The 22,910-nt window shown below is 44.0% G+C and overlaps 1 protein-coding gene across 2 annotated transcripts in view; it reads left to right on the top strand.

Moving 5' to 3' along the window:
* Positions 1 to 22,910, top strand: part of BCL7C (BAF chromatin remodeling complex subunit BCL7C) — a 354,033-nt gene that overhangs the window by 168,281 nt on the left and 162,842 nt on the right. For both annotated transcript variants that reach the window (XM_044086222.1, XM_044086221.1), the window contains exon 4: positions 21,057 to 21,221. In XM_044086222.1, the coding sequence (XP_043942157.1) occupies positions 21,057 to 21,221 (165 nt within the window). The remainder of the gene's footprint in view (positions 1 to 21,056; positions 21,222 to 22,910) is intronic.

Raw genomic sequence — 22,910 nt, 5'->3', positions numbered from 1 at the left:
GTAGTTCCGGATGGTCACGCTTCAGTCGATACTCAGCCAATTGGATGTGCTCTTTAGATCTCAAGGATGCGTACTACCACATCAAAATGGCCAGACCACCTGCGTTTCCGACTGGGGGCCAGTCATTACCACTTTCGAGCTCTGCCCTTTGGTCTCACTACAACCCCCAGTGTGTTCACCAAATGTATGGCAGTAGTTACGGCTTACTTGAGGCGTCTAGGATTCCGGGTGTTTCCGTATCGCGACAACTGTCTCCTATCCGCCACCAACTGACACCTCATTCAGTCCAGGGATCGTACAATCAATCTCTGTTCTCGGTTAGGAATAACCATAAATTTTGAAAAATCTGTTTTATTACCATCGCAGCATATCTTTTATCGGAGCAGACCTAGATACCACCACCACCGCCGTGGTCTAATTACCTCCAGAAAGAGTCACCTCTCTAAGAAATCAGGTATCATGCTTGTTACAAGAAAAAATACCTTCATCTTAGGTGTTAAAACTCTTAAGCACAATGGCAGCTTCCTTCATAGCAGTGCCTCTGGGCCGGATGCACATGCGGATACTCCAATGCTTGCTTTTCACCCAGTGGTCCTACCAACAGCTCCCGATGTTATTCAAGATTCTGTTGACAGATGCAAGAGAGACCTTCTCTGGTGGTTGAACAGCCACCAGGTGACAGTGGTCGACCGTTTATATTACCCCCTCCAGTAGCCACGGTAACCTCGGATGCTTCCCTGATAAAGTGGGGGGCCTTTTTCAGGGAAAGAATGCCCAAGGTACCTGGTCAGAGATGGAATGTCATTTGCACATCAACATCCTGGAGTTTAGAGCAGTGCTTTTAGCGTTGCAGCACTTTCACGAGACTCTACCTCAAGGGACGATTGCGATTCATACAGTCAACATGTCGGTAGTCTGGTACATCATCAAATGGGGGAAACCAAATCTTACCCCTTATGTCGAGAAGCTTTGAGGATTTGGAAGTGGGCTGTGTCCACCGGGCGATTTCTGTTAGCAACGCACATCCTGGGGAAATCCAGCATGATATCGGACAAACTGAGCAGAGCGATTGTTACCCCACGAGTGGTCCCTCAAACAAAATGTGGTGGAAATGATATTCTGCAGATGGGGCCAGCCTTGCTGCGACCTTTTTGCATCTCCGATGAATGCCAAATGCAGAAGCTACTTTGCCCTCAACCCTCCACCGGGGGACAGTCCCAGGGATTCACTTGTGCACGATTGGCCCTTGGGTCTCCTTTATGCCTTTCCTCCAACCCCACTGATTCCCAGATTCTTGATGAAAGCAAAGGGCTCGGGAAGGACAGTTATTCTGATAGCCCCTTTTTTGCCTCTGCAGATATGGTTCCCCTTTCTTCATCAATGCCAACTGGAAGAACCTTGGTTTCTGAACCCAGTGCCAGACCTTCTGACGCATTCGTCAGGAGTTCTTCATCCCTCTCTTCAGTCCCTCAAACTGATAGCTTGGCTGCTCCACTTCCCAACCTAGCCAGGTCATATAAATCTGTCTTCCGAAGTACAACATATTCTGGTTTCCTCTCATGAAGTCTCCACTAGGAAAGTGTACAGTAGTAAATGGAAATGTTTTTTTTACTGGGCTTCTCAACGCAATATTGATCCGTATGTTTCCCCTCTTGATATGGTTCTGGATTTTCTTGCAACAATTTTTCAGGAAGGTGCTGCAGCGGCCACTGTTAGCTATATCTAATTTTCACTTGTGGATTAAAGGATCTAATCTTATGTCACACAGATTATGTAAAGCCTTTTTAAAAGGAACTCCTCACCTAAGGCCACCCATCAGACCTAAGGCCACCCATCAGACAACCAGTTGTACCATAGAACCTAAATTTAATATCTCTGCTTCCCCCCCTTGAGCCTGCATTCTCTTGCCCCTTGAAGTTCATATCTTGGAAAACATTATTTTTGGTGGCTATTACTTCAGCTCGTAGAGTTTCTGAACTTCAAGCTCTTTTCTATTAGGCCCCCTTACTTGGCATTTTTTCCTGATAGTGTCTCTCAGGACAAATCCCACTTTTCTTCCTAAGGTCTGCTCCGAGACTAATCTGAATCAGTCTATTGAGTTGCCCACTTTTTTTCAGACATTCTAATAAAATGGAGTATATGCTACATAAACTTGATGTCCACAGACAGTTGAGATTTTACTTGGACAGAACAAAGGATTTTAGAAAATCTGAACAGCTTTTTGTCTCCTACGCTGATAACAAGCTATCTGTGTCTCAAGTTACCTTGTCTAAATTATCAGTTTGCATAAAGTTTGTATACTCTTCAACTAATCAGACCTTAGATTACAAGGTGAAAGCTCATTCCACTAGGGCGGTATCCACATCTATAGCTCACGCAGCTCATTTTTCTTTGGACACAATTTGTGCAGCCGCCACTTGGTCAAAACCACATACGTTTATCACTCATTACAAAGTGGACAGGGCCTCCAGGGACAGAGCTTCTTTTGGTTCCACTGTTCTCAGGAATGTACTCCTGTGAACCACCCAGGATTTGGGTGCTTGGGACGCTACCCACATGTAAGAACAAACTGCGAGATTGAACAACTTCACATAAAGAAGTTAAGTTCTTACCATAACGTTCCATGCGAGTTGTTCATCTCACCTTTGCATTTCCCAACCTCCATCCCCCTCTGGGTTCTTGAAGACCAGTTACAACTTGGTCTGGTTTGGTTTGTCTACTATCCTTTACTTCTACCAGACTTTCTTCCTGTGGTTAACTGTACATATATGTTTTTATATATAAACATATTGACATTTAGGGTATGTTAGGCTGTTCCTTTGTTGTTGGATTCAGCAAACTAGATCTGAGGGTTAATCAGAGCATTATGGGACAGGTACTGTGCCTTGATCTACTGAAATCTTTAGCTTGGAAAGCGGCTGACTGAGCCGATGGATTGGCTCCCTACCCACGTGTAAGAACAAAGGCGAGGTGAACAACTCACATGGAACGTTATGGTAAGAACATAACTTCTTTATATATATATATATATAGATATATATATATATATATATATATCTATATATATATATATAGATATAGATATAGATATAGATATATAGATATAGTGTGCGCAAATGTGTGTATGTATATGTATATATATATATATATATTGTATGTATATGTATATGTGTATATATATATATATATATATGTGTGTGTGTATATATATATATCTATATATGTGTACACGTATATGTGTGTGTGTATATATATATATATATATATATATAAATGGGTACCAAACGTGTATGTATATATATATATATATATATATATATATATATATATATATATATATATATATGTGTGTGTGTATGTATATATAGATATATATATATATATATATATATATATATATGTGTGTGTGTGTGTATATACACACACACACACACACACACACACACACACACACACACACACACACATCCAATCATCATGTCTCTCTGTCCGGAACCTATCCCTCCAGCATGTTCTATTCATCGTGATGACAAGGTTAAGATCCCTGCAGCGTGTGGCTCAGAGGGATTGCTATTTCTTTAAGTGAAGCATGTCCTACAACTCTGGGTTTGACATGGCCTTGTATGTTAGGCAGCGATTGCCTCTGAGTAGGCGATATGCAACAGAGTATAGCTGGAGTTTCTTTAGAGCGTCAGCATAAGGCATCTGCTTTAGGTCTGTGTTTTTTTTTTTTTGGTGAGGTATTTCTACACCTTTTTAGTTTTTGCAGATGTCTTGAGGTACATACCACATGGGGCATTGTATTCTATAATTGGTCTAATGAGCTATTACAGAGGGAGAATGACATCCTTTTTTCTGGATGAAAAACCCTTAATGATGTGTGCCATGTAGAAGGATTTTCTAACTGTTGTGGCTATGTGGTTATCAAAGATGAGACCACTGTGTCCCTAGGTCTCTTATCGCACTTTCTGTGTTTAGTGTACTGCTACCTATGAGGTAGTTCACAGATACGGGTCTTTTCCCAAAGGTTACATTTTTTGGCATTTAGCCTGAGCCCATGGCTCTGGCACCAGACATCTGTTTTGGTAAGGCCCTTTTGTAGTGTATCCACATCATTTGGGGATTCAGTAATGGCTCCCAGCTTGCAGTCATCTGTGAACTTTGTAAGCCAGAGTCCCTTAGTGTTGGCCTGCACTTCATTGAAGTAGATGCCAAACAAGAGTGGTCCCAGGACAGAACCCTGCGGTACACTGTATGTCACTTGTCTGGAGCTGGATTTGGAGTCTGCTACTTTTACAGTGTGTGTTCGGTCAGTAAGCCAGTTTGCAACCCATCGAGTGACGTAGGGATTAATGCCCAGCTTAGTAAGTTTATAATTCCAGAGTGAGGGATAGTGTCAAAAGCCTTGGCGAGGTCCAAGTAGGCTTGTGAACCACCTTGCCCTCGTCCATGGCACTGGAGACGGATTCGAATAAGTCGATCAGGTTCAGGAGGCAGGATTGGCCCTTCACAAACCCAAACTGGGTGGGGTCCAGTGTTTGAAGGTTGCTAATGTCTTTGTTTATAAGTTCCATGATATGTTCCATGGCCTTGCAGATCAGGCTTGTCAGACTGATGGGACGGTAGTTCCTGGGATCCAAAGTGGATCACCCCTTGTGGAGTGGGATGACACTAACTGTGCACCACTCTGTGGACATGAAGCCTGAGGTGAGGCTATGATTAAACATGACACAAAGGTGAGGTGCCAGTTCATTTTGTAGTTCATGCAGTACACAGTCTGGGATGTTGTCTGGTCCCATGGTTGCTGTATTCTTGGCTTTGGAGAGTGCGTTTTTTACCTTAGTGGCCATGATTACTGGAATTTGGCATTCTTTCGGTATTGAGATGGGCCTTTTTAGTGGGTGAGAGGGGATGTAGTTGACACTGAATCTGTCTGCTAGGATATTGATAATATACTTGTGATCAGTATATCTAGTGCTATTCTGCTGTAGCTCAGGGCAGATCCGAGTATTGCCATTTAGATTCTTAACATAGCTATAGAATGCGTTGTGGTTGTCTTTGGAATCTTTGGCAATTTTGTTTTCATAACTAGCTTTGGAAGATTTTGAGGAATCTCAGCTTTCTGCTGAGGCTGGTGAGGGAGTTTTTTGAATCCTGGTTTCTTCCTTTTTTCTGCAACAGTTTCTTCCTTCTGTTTTACAGCTTATGACAGGGGACCCACCAGATTGGCTTCCTTTTTTTAGAGGACCGTGTCTTGGTTCTATTTGAGATGGCTCTCTCCATGCATGAGTTAATGTGCTCGTACAGCACCTTGGTGTAAGATACAGCAGTTGAACTTCCAGTTCCCATCTGCATGGGTGTCAGAAGTTCGTTGCTTCTGACTCAAGAAGCATGAAGTTGGCTTTGGAGAAGTATTTTTACGGAGGGTTCCTTAAAGGGGGGTGGGGGTAGGATGTGGATTTCAAGGGTGGTTAGCTTATGGTCTGATTTGACAAATGAGGAGGTGACTACTGGTGTGGAGCATTGATCTCCCATATTGGTAATGACCAGGTCTGGAATATTGGTACTCCTGGTGGGACTATGAATTAGTCTCTCTAGGGTGTTGGAATTTATGAATTCCAAGAACCATTGAGCAAAGGTTTTGGTACAGGAGTAGTTTTCCCAGTTAAAGGCAGGGTAGTTGAAATCACCCAATACTAGGGTGTTTGGTTGTATTTTAATATTTTCCAGTATGTTTAGAAAGGTGTGAGAATCTTGGGGCATGGTGGGGGATCTATAACAAGCTACAATTTGCATTGTAGTCTTACCTAGTGTTAGTTGCACCTGGAGAATTCCAGATGCATTAGTTATATATGGGGAGGGGCTGGGAATTGTGTGGTTATTTAATTTTTATCACAGTCAAACCTTTGAAGTGTGCATAGAAAGTCATGCCTTGTGTTTGGGTTGGGGCAGTGTGGAAATTATTTTTTACTTTTCTCATAGACCTCAGAGGTGTACAAAGAAGGATACTGTAGCTTGCGTATGGGGAGTGAGCTGTCTAGAATCTACAAAGTAGAATATTTTATTGTAATTCTCATATTTTTTTTTCACTTTTCTCAACAATCACACACCAAACATGTATACAGGTTGCTGCTTTCAGGGTTGGGGTGAAGAGTGGGGAGGCATGCTAGGTATGCATCTCAGCAGTCACTTGAAGTATGTGACTGTGGTGATTTGAACATCCTCTATCACAATACAACACTGTTGTGTTTTACTGTTTTGTCAGCTTTAAACATTAAGTCTTGGGCACAACTTATATATTCCTTCAAAGAAAAAAAAGACTGAAATTCTTTTAGACATGGTTTTTGTTTAGTTCACCATTAGTTTAAAAGGTTGGGGAATGCTCTAAATCTGTAACACCTATGGCTTCTGGGGGCACTGGCTTAAGAGTTATTTCCTATATGATTATTACTATACTGCCTTGATCAGGTAAGGTGTGTTGAAAGGATGCAAGAAAAACAAAGGCTGAACAACAAAATTAATTTCTTTCCTTAGTCATAATTTTTGTCCAAACCATCACTGGATGAAAGAGTTGTGTGAAAGGAAAAAAAAAACTTAAATTCTCATCAGAGCATACATAAGTTTCAGCTTCTTGAAAAAGCTGAAAAGTAAGGCAAAATGTGAGGAAAAGCAAGAAAAAAGTAGTGTGTGTAGTATGGAGAGCAGTGAAGGGTATGTATATATATTTATTTAACATTTATTAACCAGGAAAGTCTGAATGGGACAAGAGGCCATTTTCAGAGGTGGCCTGGGGGGGAAACGGTCCAGACTCCTGTCTTTGGAATACATGGGGGATGGCTGAAAGAGTAGGCAGTGCCTAGGGCACCATTTCACCCAGGTCCAGTCCTGTTCCCAGAGTTGTAATGATTAATTGTTGCAACTATATGCCTGTAACTGTGAATGCCCCTTTGATAGATGGGCCAACACAGTGTAGCACAGAGGCCTGTTGTAATGATGTGTTGTAGCTACAGGTCAGTCTTTGCATACTACTACTAAAAGTTTGCACCATGAACAAAAATGTTGCTTAAAGGTTGCAGTCACAGGGTGATACTTAGTTTGGAAGCATCTAGGAGACTCCAACTTGACGTTTGCTCGGGCCCCCAAAATGCTAACACCCTCCCTGCTTAGCAGGGATATGATTTCAAAGCATAATGTCAGCAGTCTCCCACTAACTCTTAACTCTTTCTAACCCTTCTTTCCAACCATTGTTGCACTTCACATTATTGTTGACTTCCCCCAATTGCATTTCAAATCCATTTTCAATAAAGAGAACGCAAAAGCTCTCTGAAAACATGGATGCAGGCTACATACATAAATGTCACACTTTACACCTCAGAATTCTAACTTGGCTAAACCTCTGGCACACAGTCACTTCAGTAAAAGATATTTTATGGCTTTAAGCATGCCATGGTTTTTCCCTTGGCTGAATGCCCTTCTGTATTCTTTGTCCTACTGCCAGCCTGTTTCGGAATGCTGAAATACTTGAGAATAGAATATGATCAGTTCTTAAGTATTTAGTAGAGTTTGGCATCCTCACAGATTGGCAGCATGGTTTCTATCTTGACTTAAGCACTCCAGCTGTATGTACTCACTGATGGACCACATCTTTACAAATATTGAATACGATAAAATTATAAGAGTCTGTTTAGATCTTAAAATGGCTCTCAAAACACATAATGCATGCACTCTTAAATGTTTAATGCATTATTCAGTCACCCTTCGGTTATGTTTTGAATGTGCAATCTGTCAGATTTATTTGACCACATTTTGTTCCTTTGCATCTTCAAGCAGTGAGTGCTGCTTTTGTTTCAAGGAAACAAAAAAGCCCTCTCCCTGTGGACCATCGGCCCCTACAGTTTCATTCCTCATGGAGGGGGTTATGACAGAGACTTCATGGGCTGTGAGGAGAGCTGGTTGCAGAGCTGCCATACATGCAGATATTAGGATCTCCTCTCCTTCCACCCCCAAGGAACTCCTAGTAACCCTTCAGCACCTTTTCAAGAAATGTTATATAACTGACTGTCGTCGTGGATGCAGTACATGAGTTTTCCCTGCATGACTTCCTCTTACCTATGTTATAAAACAATAGCAGCCTGTCCTGCTTGACTGCATAGTCTGTGGACTGCATGACCCAGAGCTCCCATGAGCAATCGCCCAAGCAGTAAAAAAGCTGTCTCACTCTCCCAAGGAGATGCGCAAGCTATATGCAGCTCACTCCCCTCAGCTTCCATGCCTGCTAAATGAACAAGGGTTGCTTTTAGGGTTTTATCCTTCATTACAGGAACAGACTGCAGTAGTTACAAAATGTTTATTGAAACTAGTGCAAGTAATTTGCATATAATGACGTTTTTCAACCACCTTTAATGCAATCGACTGGATTTTAACTATGCATTTAACTATCCCCGCTCGTGATTGTGCTGGAGAAAAAGGCTCCTCCTGATGTGTGTGGCCTTTGTGCCAAAGCTTTACACTGTACACCCTTTAACAAGTATGCTCAAGCATGGGGATGAATTGGCATGTGTCACTCTATCCAGGTGGCTATAGGGGATGTCATATACTACGTAAGACCTGATCCTATATGGGTTGAGAGATCCTGCTGTGAATAAATGAATAAAATGTAAGCTATATGTGGGCAAAGCCACCAACTTTTAGAAAAGGGCTAAGCAGGTTTGAAAAGAAATGGGTTACTGAGAAGCATTTGTTGAAAATGACATGTATGCGCTCCTGTAGGTTACAGTAGGTTTAGAATCACTGTTGCTGTCCACAAGATACCTGTGTAGGTTTGCTATTTTAGTCATGCAGCCGTGCTGCGGCTGATTAAAACACAAAGCAGTTTTCTTATATTTGCTTATAGATTGAAGGCATAGTTGGACATAGAGCTGTAGGCTGCAGATGTTCTTCGTGTTTCACTGTTGCAGTCATCACACTTGGGTTATCTGCCTGCAGGTAGCCCTCAGTCGGCCCAAATACTAGAGTCTTGCTATTTCTGCGTCTGATGCTGTCGCCACTTCCATGACATTAGGGGTATAAAACATGCAGCCGGCGCCATTACATCTGCTTTTCGTGCCACGTGGGAGTCCAAAGCAGAAGCAGTTTGCAAGTGCCAGTCGGCAGCTACCTGAAATTTTCGTTTTTCGAGTTTCAAACCTGAAGTATTCTAAAGCTAAGTACCCCGTTGGGGATCCTTTTTTCTTGCTCTAACCGATGTCAGAAAAGTTAACTATTGTCTTGCCTTTGGAAAGCAAATACCTCAGAAATTTTCATTCTTATTGCGTCACCTGTTTAGGCCCAGACCACAACGTCCCTCACTCTGTTTTGTGCCTTGTTCAATGCCCGAACTATTAGTCGTCTGGCTATTTGTGTGTCAATTCTTTCGCTGTCATTCTCCGTATTCCGAAATGGCTTCGGTAAGCCATCTAACTACCGATCTTCCGAAACAAACGCAAAGATAGACAGACTGCATAGGTCCAAAACTGCTGACGACGCTTCCCTTAAGCTAGTCGCCAGTCCGCCGGTGCTCAGTGAGGCGATTTCACAGCCCCTGTTACCCGCTTCTACAGATTCACAAGCCTCTACTGAGACCAATTCGGAGGTCTGTAATGCCGCAAGATGCTTCGACTATGAAACCTGCGGATGTCTCTTCCTTAGATGGGTCCAGAGCCACTGTGAAGGCACTGGCTTCTGAGGGTGTATTCAGACCTTCCGATGTTCGTATTAAACGGACTACTTCGTTAATGACTAAAACTACCGAATTTCTCAGGCCCAGAATTCGCACTACGCCTAGGAAACAGACCAAAGCGCATTCTCAAGCTCCCATGCCACAGAAACAAATGCTTAGAATGGCTGAAGACCTTATTATTTTAAGTAGGGGAAGCCAGCCTTCCCCCTGTAAAAGACAAAGAATTGATTTTCCTTCTGATTCTTCAGACCATGAGTCCGATTACTCTGACCCCTGTGATTACCAGGACATACCCTTATCTACCTATGAGGACTCAAATGCAGAGGATTTAATTCACTCAACCTCCCCCCAGAGGACTTTTCTTTCGGTGAAACCTTACATACCCTAAGAGCATTTCCGCTGGGAATGCCAGGACTACCCACAGTCCAAAAAGAGACTCTGGGAATTTTTAGACTTGCCTCAGCATAGGCTTCTAGCTATATCCCCTGTCCTGGATAATTGTAGATGTCTTCATGGAATCCATCCTTACCCCTGATACTTTACCACCAGCTCCTAGAAAGCTTGACAGGTACTACAGAGTACCTGACTCGCATATTTCTCTCTAAAAATCCCAGTAGGGATCCAGAGACCATTTCCCAGGGACCTAAAGGTATTAAGGCTTCTACAGCCAAAAACCCTACCCCTTCGGACAGGGATTCTGGGGCTCTAGACAGATGGGGTAAGAAGGTATATACCTCCTGCAACTCTTGCCATCAGGGCTTTAAATTGCCAGTTTCACATGTTGAAGTACCAGCAGTATATTACGGATCTAATTAAACAAAAAATGTTGATTCTTGATAGTGCAGAAAATAGACTTACAAGACTTAATGCATTCTGCAAACCAAGTTGGTAAACATATACTTTGCAGTGTGGTTTTGATGCCTTAGAAGCATCTTGCAAGGCTGCTGTCACTGGGTCTGTTCTGAGAAGGCATGCTTGGCTGAAGGAACAAATCTTGCCAGACCATGTCAAGGCAAAATTAGTAGATGCTCCATCAAACCAAGAATGTTTGGCTCTGAAGCAGAAGTTGTTGAAAAGATGGAGGAAAAAGCTAAATCTATGCAAACTGTTGATTTCTTACAGGTACAGCCACCTAGATTCAGTAGGCATTGGCCTTCAAAAAACTGGTCCTTTCCAGTCCCTCCCAGACCTTCTCAGCCCTAACCCAGGGGCAACAGACCACAAATACTACAGTCTCAGGGTATGCACAGATGTAAACAATGGAGTGCTTCCTCCTCAAAATCAGGGAGTGGTAAGCCACCCCCCTATGGAAAAAGTTCACTACGACTTGTCCTTAATCCTTCCCAACCATGCCCACGTACTTGCACCCCAGGAGGAAAACTCGCCCTGCATGAAAAAAACTTGGGAGTATATTACCCAGGACCAATGGGTCTTAAACATTGTATCCCAGGGATACAGATTCTATTTCTATTCTCTGCCAACCCCAAGCGGATTGCCAGACCTTCCTCCAAACCAGTGGGCAGAAGCCCAAAAGCAAGTACTTTCATTTCTCAGTGTCAGGGCTACTCAACCTGTTCCAACAGAGCAAAGGGGAACAGGGTTTCTATTCCAGACTGTTCGTGGTGCCCAGGAAAGAGAATTCTTGGTGCCCTATTCTGGATCTGTTAACTCTCAACACCTTCCTGGTGGTACCAAAATTCAAAATGCTTACACTCCAGCAGCTCTTTCCTTTGCTAGCCAAGGACTCCTGGCTAGTCACCCTAGACTTAAAAGAAGCTTGTCTGCATATCCCCATAAGGGAATCTTGCAGGAAATATCTGTTTCAGGGCAGGCTCTATGCACTATCCGTGTTCTGCACTTCCCTTTGGCTTATCTGTGAATACTCTGGGCTCAGTAAAATGCCTAGCTCCAGCCATTGCTTACTGCAGGCAGAGAACTATTCAAATTTACCCATACTTGGGACGATTGCCTGATTCAGGCGGACAGTCAGAAATTGCTATTTCAGCACCTGACGTTTGTAAAGAGACTTCTAACTTCTCTGGGGTATACCATCAAAAGAAATCACATTTGGTACCCAGACAAAAGATTGTATTCCTGGGAGCAAGCTTGAACACAACTTCCCAGATAGCATTCCTCACTCCAGAAAAGCAGGTTTATTTGACAACTTACTTCAAACTACTGGCCACCCAAACCCAGCTATCTGCAAGAAAAATACTGCAAGCCGTAGGTTTCATGGCCTCGTGTATTCTCGTGATTCCATATGCAAGACTGCATATGGGGAAACTTCAATGGTACTTAACTCCCTCTAGCAGAGCTCTTTTGAATGTATACCTTTAACTCCCAGTGGGTGTGGCTTAGCCTTTAAAAAATGAATTTATCACCTTACAGTTCTAACAAGTACTTATTAACAGAGGTCATATATCAATACAATTGTGTTTGCCATCATATATGCTTCAAGATAAAATATTCCGATACCTTGTGTGTAGCATGGTTTTGGATTTATTAATGCAAATATGAACAGGCAATATTTGACGCCTAGAGGAGCAGTATAGGAGGTAACTGCATTAACTCCTGCAGACGTCACTCAACTGTAATGAGTTAAAAAGTCTCTGGTGTCAACTTTCTCAGGACCTGGAAACAGTGATTCCTGTCATTCCTTGCCTAAGGACAGAGCTCCTTTGGGCAGAGGCTTGCAACCACAAGGGACTCCCTTTCTCACAACCCCTGCCCCCCAAACTCTGACAACAGATGCATCAGACTATGCATGGTGAGCTCACATGGCAGGGAAATAGAGCCCAGGGCAAATTCACCTGAATGTCAATCAAAAGAAAATGCTAGCTGTACAGAATGCACTGACAGCTTTCAAATACCTTATCCTGCCAGGACAACTCCTGATAGACAACACCACAGTTATGTGGTACATACAAGCAGGGGGGAACTCGCTCCTACCCACTCTGCAGGTTAGCCATGGCTCTGTGGAACACAGCCTTAAGCAACCAAGTGCACCTGCAAGCTCAATTCCTGCCAGGCAAACAAAATTCACTGGCAGACGACTTAAGCAGAAATCTAATGGACATACAAGTGTGGAAATTGGAACCCATCTCATTCAAACTTCTAATACACAGGTGGGGACACCAGAGGTGGAGGACCTGTTTGCGTCCCCCAAAAACCATCAACTAAACAAAGTTTGCACCAGAATTCCCCACAGCCAAGCCTGGAAAGTGGATGCCCTATCCTTCACATGGGAAAACCTCTCAATCTATGCCTTTCCCCCTGTGCCCCCCTTCCAAAAGTACTACTCAAGATCAAACAGGACAGGCCAAGGACAATCCTTATTGTTCCAGACTGGCCATGCCAACACTGGTACCCACTCCTACACAGTCTGACAGCAGTGCCACCCTGGCACCTGCATCAAGCCCCCTCTCTGCTGTCCCAGCAGGCGGGACAGATTTTGCATCCTCTGCTACAAACCCTGAACCTGGCAGCCTGGCTTTTTCCCTGAATACATCACCAACAACCCTCAGCAAACAGGTGCTGGATGTTCTCCTTGAGGCCAGGAGGCCTAGTACTAGGAAATCCTATTCAGAAAAGTGGAAAAGATACTGTTCTTGGAGCCAGTGTCAAGGGAAGGACACAGCCATGACCACCTTACCTCAAATCCTAGATTACCTAGCAGAGCCTCAGTGAGGCGCTTTTGTAGCCCCTGGCGCCCGCTACCTCAGAGCCACAGGCTGCTTCCGACTCCCACGTGGAGCCCACTGGGCCGCTGGAAACTCAAGGTATTGGACACTGAAATCATTCCCTCAGATGGGACCACAAAGGCCTATCCTTCTCATCAATGAAGATTCATGCCTCTGCCATCTCATCTTATTACAATACTGAGCCACCCCTCTTCTCTCACCCTCTGATCAATCAGTTCCTGAGAGGAGCTAACAACTGAAGACCCCCAAGGAGAGCTCCCACTCCTGCCTGGGACCTTAACTTTGTACTAGAGAAACTCGCGCTTCCCCCTTTTGAGCCTGCTGCTATAGCAGAGTTAAAATTCCTCTCTCTTGGAAAACAGCCTTACTGCTAGCCATCACTTCAGCAAGAAGAGTGTCTGAGTTACAGGCTGTTATGGCTGTGGAACCCTTCATTATTTTCTATGCGGGACAGGGTTTCCCTCTGGACTAACCCATCTTTTATGCCCGAGGTGGTATCCAGTGTGGCTTTAAACCAATCCATCCGTTTACCAACCTTTTTTCCTAATCCTCAGAATAAAGGGGAAAGGATCCTGCACTCCTTGGATGTGCACAGACAGCTCAGGTTTTACCTTGACAGGACTAAACCTTTCAGAAGATCTCACCAGCTGCTAATCAGCTTTGCTACAGGGGCAGAGGGCAAGGCCATTTCAAAGCAAACCATTTCTAAATGGATGGCACACTGCATCCATTTCTGCTACAAACACCATGGAAAATCTACCCCACAGGGGATCAGGCCTCATTTCTCTAGGGCTACCTCAACCTCTACAGCTTTTCTCAGGGGAGTCCCCTACCCGGGACATCCTGGAAGCAGAGTCCCCTACCCGGAGTTCTGTACACAACTTCACAAAGCATTACCACTTGCCCATCTTTTCTAAATCCAGAGCTGGATTTGCCACAGCTGTCTTACAAGGCCTGCTAGCCAGCCCTACTACTTCTTGACTGCCTCCACCCTTCCTCAGCTTTGGGAATCAACCCAAGTGTGATGACCAACAGTGGAACACGAAGAACATAGTACAGTTATGTACACTTGCCATATGTAGATGTTCAAGTGTATTCACTGTTGCAGTCTTGGTTACCCTCCCTCCAGCCCCCTGTCTTTTCCATACTTTCTACATATCCTCTTTTTTGGCCATATCTTATGGAAATGGTATTTGCTTTTTACTGGAGGTGTTCCACACCATGTGATTGCTTCCTATTTTGGGGGCTCCTGACATCTGGGGCAAGAAAAACTGATGTAATGGCATCAGCTGCATGATGTTCGTGTTTCACTGTTGCAGTCATTACTCTTGGGTTATCATGCTGGCAGGCTACCCTCAGTTGGCCAGAATTCCAAAGTCTAGGTCCGGCGTCGGTTGCTGTCACCTCTTCCCTGACATCAGTGCGCCAGGGATATAAAAGATACAGCCAACGCCATTTTCACCAGTCTTTCTTGCCGCGCGGTGCCCGAAGCAAAACCAGTTCGCAAGTGCCGGTCAGCCGACTCCTGAGATTTTCAAATCCGAATTTCAGAACCGAAGTCTTCATTAAAGCTAAGTACCCCGTTGGGGAAACTTTTTTCTTGCTCCAGGCCGATGTCAGAAAAAGTTAACAATTGTATTTGTGGGAAGCAAATACCTCATAAGGATTTTCACTCTTACTGCATTCCTTGCCTAGGTCCTGATCACAACGTTGCTAGCTGTCGGTTTTGTGCTAGATTTAACCAACGCACTATCAAGCGTCTGTTCGATTTTGCATTTCATTACTTTGGCCGAAGATTTAATTATATAATGCTGTCGGACCAGTCGACAACTGGAGTTTACAAAAAAAACGCAAGGAAAAGGATAGGCATCCGAGGTCCAAAACTGACGACAAAGCCTCTGCTAGGCCAGTCGCCGGTTCTCAGTGAGGCGCTTTTGTAGCCCCTGGCGCCCGCTACCTCAGAGCCACAGGCTGCTTCCGACTCCCATGTGGAGCCGACTGGGCCTCTGGAAACTCAAGGTATTGGACACTCTGAAATCATTCCCTCAGATGGGTCCGGAGCCGCTGAGCAGGCATCTGCTTCTGAAGGTGTCTTCAGGCCTACACAACTATATAAAGCCATTTTCAGCTTCAAAGACTAAAGCGGCTCTAAAGACAAAGAAACAAGTACAGCATTCTCCTTCTCAGACTTCCATGCCTAAAAAACAGATGCTCAAAATGGCCGAAGACCTAATTTAGTTTGATCAGGGGCTCCCATCCCCCTCCTGATAAGAGGCCTAGGCAAGAGACAGAGTATGATTCTTCTGATCAGGTTTCGATTTCCTCTGATTCCTCTTTTGAACAGGATTACTCCATGCTTCCCTATGAGGATTCTGATGCTGAAGAATCCATTCCTTCAGCCTCTTCTCCTGAAGATTATTCTTTTGGGGAAACCCTGCATACCATGCGGGAGCATTTCCACTGGGAGAGCCAAGATTATTCTGAATCTAAGAAAAGGCTCATAGACTTTCTGCTACTTCCTCAGCACAGACCCCTTGCTATTTCACCTGTTCTGGACATTGTAGATGTATTTTGAGTCCGGCCTGTCCCCTGACTCTTTAAGCCAGACAGATACTACAGGGGCCTGGATTCTCATAAATTCCTATATAAAAACCCCGCTGCTGACCCAGAAACTGTATCTCAGGGTCCCAAAGGGGTTAAAGCTTCCACTGCAGAAAACCCTGTCCCCTCTGATAGGGATTTTAGGGCTCTAGACAGATGGGGGGAAAAAAGTCTACACTTCTGCTACCCTGGCTGTAAGGGCTTTAAATTGTCAGTTTCGTATGCTTAAATATCAGCAATATTTAATGTCACTTCTTAAACAGAAAATGTTGACAGATACTGAATGTTCAGAGAACAAGGAATTGCAGGATTTATTGCATGCAGCTGAACAAGTGGGAACCATACTTTGCAATGTGGTTATGATTCACTGGAGGCCTCTTGCAGGGCTGCTGTTGCAGGTAATGTTATTAGGAGGCATGCTTGGTTGAAGGAACAGAATCTGCCTGAATGTTAAAGCAAAATTATTAGATGCACCATTACAGCATGTACTTTGGTACTAAAGCAGAAGAGGTGTTGAAAAAAATGGAGGATAAAGCAAAATCCATGCAGACAGTCAAGGATTTCTTACAGGTACAGCCACCTAGATTTAGCAGGAACTGGCCCTCTAAAAATTGGTCCTTTCCAGTGTCAGACCACAGAGGCAGATACAGGCGTCCCAGAGGCAGATCTCAGCCCTAAGGCTCATACAGGCCTAAACAATGGGGTGCTCCTACCTCCAAAAGTGGAGAAGACAAATCACAACCTTACAGGAAACAGTCCCAATGACTTCCCCTACCAGATCCAAGCACTTTTCATTTGGCAGCCCCCTTAGTGGGAAAACTAGCACTTTTTTCATCAAATTGGCAAATGGTTATCCAAGGCAAATGGGTCCTGAACATAGTGTCCCAAGGCTACAGGTTCCATTTTCACACCCTACGAAGGTCAAAAGGTATGCCAGACCTGCCACACAATCAATGGGTAGAGGCACAAAAACAAATTACAGCCCTCATGGACATGAGGGCCATTCAGCAAGTACCACAACAAGAGCAGGGCCAAGGATTTTACTCCAGACTCTAGTACCCAGAAAGGACAAAACCTGAAGACCAGTACTGGAACTGTCTATACTAAATACGTTTCTGGAAGTTCCAAAATTCAAGATGTTGACTCTACAGCAGCTACTGCCCATGCTGGGCGAGAAGGCTTGGCTTGTAACTTTGGACCTAAAAGAGGCATACCTGCATGTCCCAATCGGACAATCTTGCCGAAGATACCTCAGATTCATAGCTGGCTCAGTGCATTACCAATTCTCTGCACTGCCCTTTGGCTTATCTACTGCGGCCAGGGTCTTCACAAAATGCCTGGCACCAGTAATTGCATTTTGCAGACAAAAAGAAATTCAAATATATCCCTACTTGGACGACTGCCTAATTCAAGCAGAGAACAAAGACATTCTTCTGAAGCATCTGGTGTTTGTAAAAAGATTACTAATTGGCCTAGGGTACACAGTGAATGAAATCAAAACTAGTGCCCTCTCAAGAGATAATATTCCTGGGTGCAAGCTTAAATACAACTGCCCAGATGGCTTATCTCACGCCAAACAAAAGCAACTGACTACTTCAAGAAATTGGCAACAAAAAATCTGCAAGGAAAATCCTGCAGACCTTGGGTTTCATGGCATCTTGCGTTCTACTAATTCCATATGCCAGACTGCAAATGAGGAAACTACAATGGTTTCTCAAGTGATTGGACTCAGCATTGCCACAGCGTGGAGACAGTAATTGCACTCGTTCCCTGCCTGCAACAGGAGTTTTGATGGTGGGCAGAAGCCTGTCACCACAACAAGGGTCTGCCATTCAGATTACCCACAGCCAGACAGACACTGACAACGGATGCATCAGATTGTCTGGGGGGCCCATATGGCAGGAAAATGTATTCAGGGCACATGGCCTGCAAACCAGATGCATCTTCACATCAATCAAAAAGAGATGCTAGCTGTTCAAAATGCCCTGACAGCTTTCAAGGACCTGCTTCATCCAGGACAGTTACTGATAGACAGACAACACTACGGTCATGTGGTACATAAACAAGCAGGGAGGTACACATTCCTACCCCCTCTGCAGACAAGCAATGACCTTATAGGAAACAGCATTGGCTTTCCAAGTTCACCTGCAAGCACAATTCCTGCCAGGAAAAACAAATGCTCTGTCAGACTTAAGAAACCTCATGGATCCCCACGAATGGAAACTGGATCCACAAGTCTTCAGCATGATAATAAGGAAATGGGGATGCCCAGACATCTATTTGCCTCCCCTCACAACTGCCAATTGCAGAGATTTTGCACAAGGATTTATCACAAGCAAGCATGGAAAGTGGGACGCCCTATCCTTCAGTTGGAAAAATCTAACTGTATATGCTTTTCCCCCACTGCCTCTCCTTCCCAGTGTACTCCTAAAGGTCAGACAAGCCAAAAGTGATACTGATTGCACCAGACTGGCCATGCCAGCACTGGTACCCAATCCTAAAGAGCTTGTCTCAAGGTCCAGCATGGATATTGCCTCAAACTTCTCACTTACTGACCCAACAAAACAATTGGATCCTGCACAGCCAACTCAGGAACTTAAAATCTGGCAGCATGGAGGATAATGTAGCCATTCAGAACACTCCTCTTTCAAAAGCTGTTATGGATGTTATCTTGAAGGCCAGGAGGCCCAGTACCAGAAAATCTTATGCAGAAAAATGGAAGAGATTCTGTGCTTGGAACCAGGAACAAGGCAGTGACACGTGTGTACCAAATATCCCTCAGATTTTACAATACCTAACTGAGATGCTGAACAAAGGCCTTTCTTTCTCATCAGTTAAGATTCATGCCTCTGCCATTTCAGCCAATTACAACACAGAACCACTTATCTTTTCTCATCCTTTAATAAGGCAGTACCTCAGAGGGGCCAAAAACATTAGACCTCCAAGGAGAGCACCAATTCCGGCCTGGGACTTCAGTTATGTTTTGGAAAAACTCACACTGCCTCCTTTTGAGCCAGCATCAGCAGCAGATATAAAATTCTTATCCTGGAAAACAGCTCTGCTTCTAGCAATAACCTCTGCAAGGCGAGTCTCTGAGTTACAAGCACTCATGGCTGTGGAACCTTTCATCATTTTTCATCCAGACAGGGTTTCTCTGAGGACAAACCCTACATTTATGCCTAAGGTGGTGTCCAGTGTGGCCCTTAACCAAACCATTCACTTGCCTACCTTTTATCCTAACCCACAGAACAAGGATGAGAAAATTCTGCATTCTTTGGACATGCACAGGCAGTTACGCTTCTAAAGCTTTCAGAAAGCCTAAGCAACTTTGTGTCATATGCTGCAGGATCACAAGGAAAGGCCATCTCAAAACAGACCATTTCTAAATGGATAGGCCATTGCATCCATTTCTGCTGTTTTCAACATGGCAAAATCAGTGCCTAAGGGCATTAGGCCTCATTCCACCAGAGCAGCAGCCACTTCAGCAGCCTTCCTCAGAGGAGTACCAACCAAAGATATCGTAGAGGCTGCAACTTGGAGTTCAGTGCACACCTTCTCAAAGCACTACCACTTACCTCTTTAAGTCCAGAGCAGGCTTTGCCACTGCAGTTCTGCAGGGCCTCATAGCCTCTCCTAACCCTATTTAGGCCAGCCACCCTTCCTCAGCTTTGGGATTCAACCCGAGAGTAATGACTGCAACAGTGAAACACAATGAACATAGTACAGATGTGTACCTACCATAAATGTAGATGTTAGTGTATTCACTGTTGCAGTCCAGGTTACCCACCCACCACCCCCCTTTTCTTTGCTGGGACTTATCTGCACTTCTCTATCCTATACAACCTGTTTGGTGTATTTGCTTGTAGATGAAGGAAATGTTATTTTTGTGCATGCATTTTTATTGGCATATTTTTCAGCCTACCAATTTGGGGGCACCTGACATCTGGGGCAAGAAAAACTGAAGAAAGTGGCATCTGCTACATCTTTTATACCCCTGGCGCACTGACGTCAGGGAAGAGGCGGCAGCAACTGACGCCGGACCTAGACTTTGCAATTCTGGCCGACTGAGGGTAGCCTGCCAGCAGGATAACCCAAGAGTAATGACTGCAACAGTGAATACACTCTAACATCTACATCTATGGTAGGTACACAACTGTACTTTTTATACCCCTGACGACCTGACATCATGGAAGAGGCGACAGCGTCTGATGCAGAAATCCCAAGACTCTGGTATTCGGGCCAACTGAGGGCTACCTGCAGGCAGATAACCCAAGTGTGATGACTGCAACAATTAATGCACTCTAACATCTACATTTTTGGTAAGTGTACACGACTGTACTTTTTAGCTGGATCATCAGTAAGTCACAGCATTTAGTTATTAGAGGACTAGAAATAGCTGATCTGTTTAACTTGCGTTCACACTACTTCTGTTAGCCTGGTCAGTGAATTTAATAAAATGGAAGCAGTTTAATGGTGCTGAAGTTTGAAACATTGCCTTACTAGAGATGACTACAGAGGTGATGTCCTTGGTGTTGAAATGAGTTGCTTTAACAGGGAGGAGGAGAGAAGTAGGTTTCCAGAGTGTACACTTTTTACCCACATAAAACAAGATCCTCCATATGCATTTGCTGGTGTGTAGAGGAGATTGGTAGCTACATGCAGGTGGTTTTCCTGTGCGGCTGATGTCATTGCTTAGTTGCACTTTGCTGGTTGACAGCTTGGGGCAAATTGATTTGGATGACAGCAGTGTATTGAAGACTTTGCCTTGTCATAGTAAGGTGTTTTCTTGCGTCAGAGGATAGGGGGTTATCACTGGATAAAGGGACTAGAGGTAATGTGGAAAAGCAAGCGGCAGATAAACCCAAACCACAAAGAATACTTGTGTTTTCCAAGTTAAAACTGTTCAGAAGGCATTGTTAACAATCATGTGAAAATGGCCTTATTCCCCATTTTAGAGACGCTTTGTTTTTCTATCTGATATCTTGTTCTATCTGATATCTTGAATGGTGTGTTTCATCCTGTCCCTTGCTGTTTAGATGAGAATAGCAACCAGAGTTCATTGTCTGAGACATCCATGGTGAAGGGAGATACAAGCAACAGCCCAAGCCCAACACCTGACCACAGCCAGACAGCTACCCCTACACCACTGGCAGAGCTCAAGACTGAAGATTCACAGCCTCCTATGTTGGGCCAAGAAGGAGGTAAGTGTCCTGCAAATCTAGTATGATTGGATAGCAAGTATTGTACCTTTGGATCCTATTTTTTTATGATTGGAATTCAAGTATTTTGCCTTTGGATTTTAATTTGTGTGATTTGATTGCACTGATTTACTTACTAGTGGTATCTGTTCTTGCTGCTGCACATTGAGTTTATCAACCTTTCACAGCAAATGGAGATGAGTGCCCCTTTACCATGGATAGTACTAAGTTGCACAGTTACTGATGCAAAAAGCATGCTATTTTTACATTTTATTTTGACTGTTAATTGAGGTTTTTCTTGCAGTTAAAACCTTCTTCTGTGGTATTCTGAGTGGTTGAGCTCCTAATTCTTCAGTATCTAAATTCATTTGTAGGCACTGTATTTCTGTAATAACTGCAGTTGTAAGAGACTTGATTCTCAAAAAGTGTTTGTCATGTGTTGCTGGAGGAAAATTTTGTTTTATATATAAACGCACGCATGGCTAAAATCAGAAAGAGCAACTCCCTTAAACACGAGAAACTACAAGGTCAGGATAGCCTCGCAGGCTAAGGACAGTCACAAGGCCTTCTTAAGCAATGTCCGGAACCTTAAAGGTAATGCACAGCAGTGTGCTGAACTGGTGCCATTTGATAGCACCTTTACCAGTTATGGTGACACAACAAATCTACTAGCTGATCTTCACCCCTTGTACTCCTCCCCAGCTCCACCAGGTAAAATCCTCTTCAGCATACTACCCCCATTAGTGGAGACCAGGTGTTGGGAGCACTTGCCAAATCCAAGAACACTGCCTTCATCGTCATGATAACATCACTGGTTGCCTCCTAAACAATCTAAAACATTGACCTATCAGGACCACTTGAGGCACTCCAACTACATCCTTAAAACAGGCTACATTCCAAGTAAATGGAGGACTGCAACAGTCCTTCCCCTCCACAAGGGAAAGCCATCAATTGATCCAGGAAACTACCGAATCATCAGTCTAACAATCATAATATTCAGAGCCATGGAACACATCAGGGAAATGGTAAACAGGGATATTGGCAGCCTACAGGCACTGGAGACACACCAGTTTGGCTTTAAGAGAAGACCGTGCTTACTTACCCTGGTAGACTGATAGGGTCACCAAGGCAATGGATGAGGATAAAACAGTGCATACTGTGTATCTTGACATAGCCGAGGCATTTTTTGCAATACCCTTGTCAAGAATCATTGACAAGTCCTCTGTGCAAGGCATAAATCCCTGCATAACTTGCTGGATTGCCTTCTTGGCTCCTAGACAAGACCAAAGAAGTCCGGATCAGGGAGACCACTTCCACCAAGAGACTAGTCATCAGTGAAGTATGCCAGGGCTCCATGCAGGACCTGCTGCTGTTTGGTATTTCTCTGAAGTCGAGGCTAATGGTCAAGGCCTGTGACTCATTAAGTTCTCAGATGACTGGGAATTGAGAGTGATTGTAGATTCCCCCAAGACACTGACATCTTGCAAGAAGACTTGACACCAACAAATGACTGGTGCCAAAGCCATAGACTAAAATTCAGTGCCAAAAATTGCATTACAATTCCCTTTGGGAAACTGTCAACCCAAGTTAATTACTCCATCAATAAAACACCCGTAAGAATCTACTCAGTAGTAAGGGATCTGGGAACTTATGTAGACAGCACTCTTGCCTTTGACCAGCATGTAGCTAAGA

This window comes from Protopterus annectens, chromosome 10.part0 (assembly GCF_019279795.1).
Source record: "Protopterus annectens isolate FY-2018-M chromosome 10.part0, PAN1.0, whole genome shotgun sequence".
Classification (NCBI taxonomy): domain Eukaryota; kingdom Metazoa; phylum Chordata; order Ceratodontiformes; family Protopteridae; genus Protopterus; species Protopterus annectens.
This window is presented reverse-complemented; position numbering and strand designations above follow the sequence as displayed.